The following is an 8,719-nucleotide window of genomic DNA, read 5'->3' as shown; positions in this document are numbered from 1 at the left end:
TTCTTTATCTTTTTAAACTTTTTATTGAATATAAAGTAGCAAGCTGGGTGCACGCTGGCGTGAGCCAGCGCGCGCTTTGCCGTTATGCGTTAACTTTTGATAGAATGTAATTCTGGTTTCGCGGAGGTTTCCAACCTTTTAAACATAGAAGATGCATTACAATTAGCAGCAAAAAATGTCGCACTATCGACTTACAGATGGAAAATAATAGTCTTAAGGCAAGAATGTTTTTTCATCTATAACGCTATTTAAAGTTAGATTTCGTGTCTTATACACGTCTGTAGCTTGGCGAAACACAAATTCTATTCCTCAGTTTAGATTATGTTAAAAACAAACTTTAGGGTGCACTATTGAGTTATGGATGCACTTTAGGAGATTTGCTAAGCACTCAAGAAGCTAAACTTTTACACTTCCTACTTGCATCCGGTCTATAGCTCAATAGTGCAGCTGAACCGTTTACCATTTTGTTAAATCCTACATCATCTACGTTGCTGTTTCACGTTTTTATTCTTTCCCAACGTGGCCAGCCAGTTACACTTATCCGATTATCGTGAACATCACCAAGCACCAGCTGAATGTGTACATGATCGGCACCGCAACAGAACCTGTGCTCTTTGTTAGTTTTGCTTTCTTTATAGATGGCACAGGACACTCACCCAGAGATTCTGTTTCCTCTTGTTTTTCGTTATCCGAAGAGATGCCTAAACATAAAACGAACACTTTATATTGCGTTACTTGCTTTGTAATATCACCAGTAAAAATACAAGCAAGGACAAAAAATATCAAAATATCGATCAAGTAAAACCAAACCAAGAAATCTAATAAGAGATTTTTAATAAAAAAAAAATAAGAAATCATAAGCACCAAAGAATAGTCCATTTTTGATAGTGTGAGCGCACCTTTAACTGGTTCCTAGGCCTCTCTCTGTCTTTCATCTAGGTCAATCCGTTTCAGAACACCGAAAGGAATTGACATTGAGAGCCTGGGAGAAAGCCACACAGGGTCTAGGCAAGGCGTGCGTGTAATTTGGGATAGGATATCGGTTTCTTAATTGCGTCACTTCCTCAACCAATGCGAAGCAAACCCAAGCCATTTATATTGTGACTTGATCGCAAGAAACTGGCCGCAGGCATTTTCTCCTGCGCGGTGCCAGCCACGTGTATTGACTTCAAATTCTGATTGTTTCATTCGCTGCTTTCGTCAAAAAAATATTAATTATGCTTTATTTAAAATTTTTAAACCCCTTATATTTGGATAGCGAACTTTTTATAAGCAAGGTTAAATTTGGGTGAGTTTCTGTATGCATTAAGATATTTTGCTCAGAATTCATCAAAATTGGGAGGGATCTCCCCAGTTTTAATCAATGGCAGTTAACTCTCACGTTTCTTCGTTTCTGAAACGGGAGAACAACCCGAGTCTTAAAATTCCATTTTAAGACAACATTATAGCTTTATAATGTAGGTTTTGGAATAAAGTATACTTGATGCTGGATTCCGTCGCTTCGCCTCCACACAAGTGGAGATATATTTTCTCCAACAAGCCGTCATTATAAGGTCATGATATCGTTAGAAAGTTTAATTGAGCCTATATAGGAATACTCCACTAACTCGACCTCGGGTAACAAGAACTCGCCAATTGCTCAACTTAATTTTATTTTCCCATGACTCAAAGTTTCCCCGGATAACTCTTACTATTTTAAAAAATCGCTCCATGTCAGAACGTAGCTGATTGACGTATCGAAAATCTTTAAAATAAAAATAGCTGCATTGAAAAACGTTTGGTCATTGTTTTTCGCATTGGTGACATACAGGAAATACACGTACCTTCTGAGTCAACATCTTCGTATTCATAACCAAACTCGAAGGACTTCTTGAACATTTCTTCGTGAGTGTACACTGGAAACAGCGGCACAATGACGCCATATCTGTTATGGCCGATGGGAGCATCGTATTGGGAAAGAACAGAAGCAGATTTGTTGAATTTACGAAGCCACTTCTCAAAGATCCGATCCACGAACGAATGGTGAAGCGGGAAGATGGGGTCATTGGAAGCTGAGGGCACGTCACCCATGGCACCTCCTAAAACAATATGCACGCGGTTGTGCAAGGTATGTGCATTTGGCATTCGATATCCTATCTTGGTATCCACAAAACCCTCGAAGGTGTTTCTGAAATTGCAACTCGTTTCTTTGTTGTAAGGTGGGACGTCAAACGCTTCAAACCGCAGGGCGAAGTTCACTTCTTTGTTCGTTGGAAAAGTCATTATGTCGCCCTCCTTTGTTTTATTCCTTCTTTCCTCATCCGTTATGCGCTCCAATCCGCGCTTTTTAATTCCAGGGTCACACATTTTAGTCAGGTCTTTGGTTTGTTTCGCCGTGCAAATGATATACCAGTCGTCAAAATATTTCCCTCTTACTGTTCCGTCCTCTGTTGTAACGCCAAGAAGATCTTCGGTACAAATCTCACACTTGTGTTTGTTCTCCGTCCAGTCCCAGTAAGGTAAGGTGAAGGTATCGTCTTTAGCCAGTTCCTGGATGGTCCTCTCCCATTCCAACATGTACAGTCGATGCCACGACGGGAAGCCCTGTCCCTCATGCGCGAAATCAATTTCCTTAACAGTGTGGTTGCCTGGAAAAATTGTGTCACGCGCTGCATAGTAGTGTAACCACACAAAGAAGTCATAGTTCTTGATACTGAGAAACAAACCCGTGGGGTCTCCGCCAAATTTGAGTGCATTTTCAATCTCATCGTATGGAGCCATGGTCACCATGTATCCACTGTCTGCATACCTGAATAATGCAAGTAAAATAAAATGGTTTTGTGTCATATTCGTCGAAAAACAACCGTATCGCGTTTCTTCTTCCAGTTTTGGTGATATTAATTTGGCTTCGGTGCTTTGTCGGTGTACAACACAACCCTGCTAACTAAAAGAAAATCCGATTTCCCATGGATTTGACCACATTTTTCAGTCATTTGCTATTAGCTTACTCGAACTCCTCGCTAATTCTCCAATTATTTTTTATTTAACCTTGGGTCAATGGTCAGCAAACCTTAAATTGTCAGAGCATAGCTAATTTTTCCTTCTTTTCTTTTTAAGTTTGAAATTTAAGTGAATGCCCATGGTCAGTCTGAGTGAAGGATACATGTTTTAACCGAAAATTGATATTTCTATGGCCGAGGAAAGAGTATCCCTACCTGGTCAAGTTTATGTATCTCATGTAGCGGTCTTTCTCTTGTTCCGACATCTTGGCAAAATTTTTACGCGTCTGCTTTCTCTTCTGTTCGCAGTGGTTTCCATAGTAGCCGTAGTCGCACTTTCCACAGTCGTACCCTCCAAATGATTGATTACATTTGCAAGTGAAGGTAAACAGACCGGTGGGCCAATCTCGTCTATCGTCGAATTCATGGAAATCTTGATAATGGCTATACGTCTTATTCCAATGATGAATTTTCAATTCATGGCATGCCCCTCTATTTATGTCGCTACCACACGGCAAATTGGAACCTTTGGGGGTAGGACAGCACGTTTTGGTTTTCAAGCTTTGATAGTTTATACATGCTTTAGGAAACTGCCCATGAGCCCACGGTAACACGACAACGGAGAGCAGAATACCAGGTAGAAGCACGCTCATCGTGATTTTCTGAAAAGGTATCAAAAAGGAGATACGTGTACGTAAAACCAGGAGGCTTTTGACAGGGCTTGATCAACAAAGAAATTACTGAAAGGTTCTGTGTATTTATCTCTGAAAACGCTAAACTGACCAGTGAACGTTACCTTCGGTATAAACGGCATTAAGTATAACCTAACGGCATTAACTGCAACATTGGTCACTGCTATTGGTACATCTTGGAGCATTCAAACTAGTAATCCGAAGGTCTTAGGTTCGGCTTCTGATAGAAGCAGTAATATTCTTAGCAAAAACAAAGTCAATGAGCTCACGCAAAGTTTTTCGAAGCTAATGTTTTCTATCCATCTATTAACGATTGTTTTTGTTTTTTCTAGTCAAAGAAAATAAAAAGTGTTTGGAAGAAGACGAATCGCGAGAAATCATCAAACGGGTAGTTTATTTTCGGCCAAACTTTTCAGTTTGTAGTCTTGAAAACCTTAGGTGTCAAATGGAAAAGCATTTTCCTTTTAATCACAATTAATTCGAAAACAAATGTTGCATTCACGAGTTTTCTTCATAAACTGAACTAAGAAGCACAATCAACTCCAGTCGTAGAAACAGAAGCCGCGTAGGATGACAGAATGGAACGAATTTTCTGGTTGTTCAGATTTGCCGGACATTTAATAGACAACCTCGCGAGGTATAACAAAATATCCAAAATGTTATCGCGGAAAATTTGGGTTGCATTCGATTTCTTACCCGGAATTTCCGGAGTATTTGGTTGAATTGAAAACGCCTAATATCTTTAGCCACCGAGGCTTTAACAAATCAAATGTGGTTTGGCGTTGTCTGTACTCTTATCGACAACGATATTCGTCATCACAGTGGTCAAAATGTTGTGGACGCATGAGGCGCAGCCTCGTGAGTCCACAACAAATGAGGCGCAGCCTCGTGAGTCCACAACAAATTTTGACCACTGCGATGACGAATATCGTTGTCGATAAGAGTGCAGACAACGCTAAACCACATTCGATTTGTTTTTTACCACAATATCAATGTCAAAGAAAATTTTTACAATAACTGTCAAAATTCCGCGCGCTGATTGATGCGAGCAGCGTTGTCTATACTCTTATCGACAACGGAAAATTAGCCAATCAGATTGCGAGATTAGAAATAGTTGTGGTGAAAAGTTTCTTGGAAAAACAGGACGTTCTATAGTTTTCCATAAACCATAACGCACGATAATCAGTTTCTTTATATGATACAGTAGATTTCGTTTCATTGAAACGATATTATTCCAAGAAGGTAAAGTAAAATAATAAATAAAATAATAATAATAATAATAATAATAATAATAATAATAATAATAATAATAATAATAAAAAAATACTAATGATAATAATAATAATAATAATAATAATAATAATAATAATAATAATAATAATAATAATAATAATAATAAATAATAATAATAATAATAAAGCACAGCTACGATTAAGGTCAATTCTTGTAGAGAAATAGAAAGGCAGTTCTTTTAATTCTGTCTATATATTCGTATGCAAATTTCTGTAAAGATAATACTGAAAATTATTATCGGGAGAAATGATATCTTGGCCACCGAGGTCAATTTCTTGGAAAAACAGGGCGCTCTAAAGAAACTTTTCATAAATTATTCTTATATTTGATTTCATAATTTTTTACTTACCTCGTTAGTATGTGTAAAATTCAATAGAATTCTTACTCCAAAATGGGGTTAGTAGCCGCTAATTAATGAATATGAAATTAGCCACCATTTATAAAACAGGTCTCACGTTTTCCAAGTTTCATCATAATGCATGCATGGTAACGAGTTTCCCGTTATATTAGATTTTATTTTATTGGAGGTCCTATTTACCTTTTTTATACAGCAGACGATTATGGAAAATTCTTGATGAGAAGTATAAAACCAATTCTATTCATTGTTATGTGTGCATCGAGATGCTGGCAAAATTTTGTCGCTTTCCCGGAAAGAAAAAACTAAGAATGATTATGGGAGAAATGATATCTTTAGCCACCGAGACTAGTTTCTAGGAAAAACAGGACGTTCTATAGTTTGTCATGAGCCATATTAAAAGCATGATCATCAGTTTCATATGATACGGTAGATTAAATTTATTGCAAGGTTCTATATTTCGTTGTCATACCAAGAGGTTTGAGTAAAATCTGCCTCACTTTACAAGAATAGATTTAATACCTGCAAAACGAAGATTTACATACCAAGCTCAAACTGATGTTACGAGAGAAAAATATTTTGGAAGAGATAGTTATATTTATAGAAGGTCTAAGCCTTGTTCCAAACATTTTAAACATGGCAACATCCCCAAAAGAGATGAGACAATACTGAATTTGAAAAGATAGCCACTGTTAGCTTTTTGTTCTTTTTCGGTTTCCAAAGATGATCAAACAGAATCTATTAAATTAAATATTAAATAGAAGAAAGATCCTTGCAGATAGTACGCAACTTAAAGGACCCTAGTCAGCCTCCGCCATTTTCGATGCCATCGAAATTATTGATATTGCATGGTGAAGCGAAATCTTATTGCTTAACTGTAAGTTGTGTTCCTGAAAGTATGTTTCAAATATCTTTAGCACTTTCACAGTGATTTCGTTAATTGTGGCATGCTCCGAATAAAATATAATAGCCAGACTCTCGCATATAAACAAAAACAAAGGTGTGGCTGACTAGGGCCCTTTAAACAGACTGAGATGCGAGAATCTATCAATCTCGGCGAACGATTAAGTTTGATAATCGTACTAAAAAATATGTTTATATGTTTTATTGCCGGACTTTGTTCGCTTTACCGAACACACGCAATCGACCGTGATCGAACGAGTGTATTCGATAAGGTTCGATTTACTGAGCGTATGCTCGAACTGAATTCGTTCGACTATTTTGATCGATGTGGTACTCCAGGAGCTTTAAAAGAAAGTTCCGATCATCATGACTACAGACAATGTGCCAAGCAGAAGTGGAGGGAATTTTGTCGAACGCTGAACATCCACACCTTTACCGACATTTCAAGTTGAAACCATGATATTAATAACTGACTGCGTTGTGCGAAATACGCTGCTTTTTGCCAAGATACGAAGGAACTTTATCAGATCTGTAGTTAATGTATTAAATCAGAATAGTTTTAAACTACTGCTTTTCTTCTCGCACAACTTTCAAGAGATGTTAATCGTGAAATCTGCCTTCCCGTTCCGATAAAACACTCTTTAAACACTCTGCTGCCAAATAATGTTGCTTCGCACCATGCACTCGAGCGCATTTCGGCGATGAAAAACAAAAACTGCGAAAATGTGGCAGCACGAAGAAGGAGAAATCGCTATATGTTCTACTATATTCGATCCTTGAATCCCATTACTTCGGAGCTTCCTCGTGGGCCAGAAAACTATAGCAGCCTTTAAGCGCTTTACGGAGATGGTGTTGAAAATGATGTACAACATAACTCACACCAGTGTCTTAATTCTTCTTGTTTCGGTCAGACCGATTCCTTTCGCAGTCACTTTGCAACCAGCGCTGAACACTCTCGAATTAACTCGGAAACTACAGCAACCTTCGAGACCTTACAAAAAAGCTTTACCGACTGGGAAACGGCTTTGAAAATAACACACAACATAACTTACCTTTGTATTACAAGATTTCTCGTTCAGACTGATTCCTTTCGCCGGCTTTGCAAGCAGCAACGATCTGATAATTTTGAATTATTTTCTGTGGAAGTACGCTGCTTAGAATGTGACAAAACTGGACTTGAATGTGAGCGATTGAGAACAACGCCTAGTCTGAGGAAAATTATAGTGACGCTAGCATTTATGAATAATCAGTGATTGTTGCCAAACATCCGTGTACGCCAATTCCAAGAAAAGGCCCGGGTCAAACTCTGTACTTCACATGAGCCGAACCTGATTACAGTTTAGGTCGACCGAAATTTATTAAGTTCGCCCGGTTGAGTCAAACGTCGAACTTAATTCAGCCAAACTTAACTGCAAGATCGAATAAAAAGCAAAGCGGTCAAGAAATACCTGTGAAGGATATAACAAAATCACAGAAAAACTTGAAAATACGCGACTTTTAGCAAAAAATATAATTATAATGAAGGCTTGTCAATTCGTCCAAATTTTCTTCAATAAATTTTGTCTGTTTAATGTTAATTTATCTGTTCAGATTAATTATCCAAAGGATAAAGCGATTATTATGCAATGCACAGTGTAAAACTCCCGTTTTGATTCGTATAGCGGAGTTTGTGATTAGAGTATAGACGCACGAATGACGTGATAGGCACACGTGATTAGCCAGAGTGACTGGTCAACAAACGTTTGCAAACTGCTTTGGCGAGTAGCGGACAAACTAGGCAAATTTTTGTAGGAAATCAAAACTGTCCCATGAAAAATTGGAGAAACACCGTTGCAACTGACTTCAACCAGGTTAGAAAAGCTAGAACGTTTTTGTGATGTGAAAAGGAAAGAAATTCTTATCTAAATATGTTGCCGATAGAACTGAATCCGGTAATGGTGAGTAATTGATTACAATTCGTAGTGAAGACATGCTGTAATACTTTGGGATCAGAAATTCGCTCTGAAAATAGTGAAATTTGTCCGGACTATTCTCTAATTTAGAGGATCACAATTGCATGTGTGTAGTAGCCTAAAAGTTTGCTTGTAAGTTTTTTGACTCGGCTATTAGTTAACGTGATGCTCGCTCACGAAATGTATTCAAAGGTCTTGGTTATTGTATAAAACAAATAGATTTCATTTTGTCGTGAGACTGTACTCTAATAACACACAGAGGACGTCAAAACGTGGTTAGAACACCAGTCACGCTACTCGCCGCGTGCGTCTTTGTTCTTACCTACCACGTCTTGGCGTCATCTGTGCGTTATTGGAGTACGCACGGTGAAATGGAATCCATTTGTCAATTTTTCCCAGGGCTCCTTTTTCTAAAACAAACCGCGTCGATAGTGACGAACAACATAACGTACCTTTGTTTTTCACGACGTCCTGCCTTTTTACTCGTGGATATGCTTTAGCATCCACGAGTTTAGTGGCTTTCCGTATGCAAATGAGTCACTCACC

General features: G+C 38.1%; 1 protein-coding gene across 3 annotated transcripts in view; it reads right to left on the bottom strand.

The window, feature by feature from the left end:
* The window catches only part of LOC146475154 (tyrosinase-like), a 12,395-nt gene continuing 3,676 nt past the window's right edge, over positions 1-8,719 (bottom strand). Inside the window, exons 1-4 of one of the 3 annotated variants that reach the window (XM_085116177.1) lie at positions 8,626-8,719; positions 3,195-3,640; positions 1,824-2,788; positions 1-701 (exon numbers count right to left, since the gene is read on the bottom strand). The exon at positions 8,626-8,719 is cut by the window's right edge and continues 58 nt beyond it. In XM_085116177.1, the coding sequence (XP_084972303.1) occupies positions 538-701; positions 1,824-2,788; positions 3,195-3,631 (1,566 nt within the window). In that variant the 5' untranslated portion in view covers positions 3,632-3,640; positions 8,626-8,719 and the 3' untranslated portion in view covers positions 1-537. Of the gene's footprint in view, positions 702-1,823; positions 2,789-3,194; positions 3,641-7,273; positions 7,510-8,625 lie in introns of those variants that run through there. The other 2 variants (XM_085116175.1, XM_085116176.1) reach the window with 2 other exon arrangements.

This window comes from Pavona decussata, unplaced genomic scaffold (assembly GCF_977016875.1).
Source record: "Pavona decussata unplaced genomic scaffold, jaPavDecu1.1 SCAFFOLD_85, whole genome shotgun sequence".
Lineage (NCBI taxonomy): Eukaryota > Metazoa > Cnidaria > Anthozoa > Scleractinia > Agariciidae > Pavona > Pavona decussata.
The sequence above is the reverse complement of the archived record's forward strand: the minus strand, read 5'-3'. Positions and strand labels throughout refer to the sequence as shown.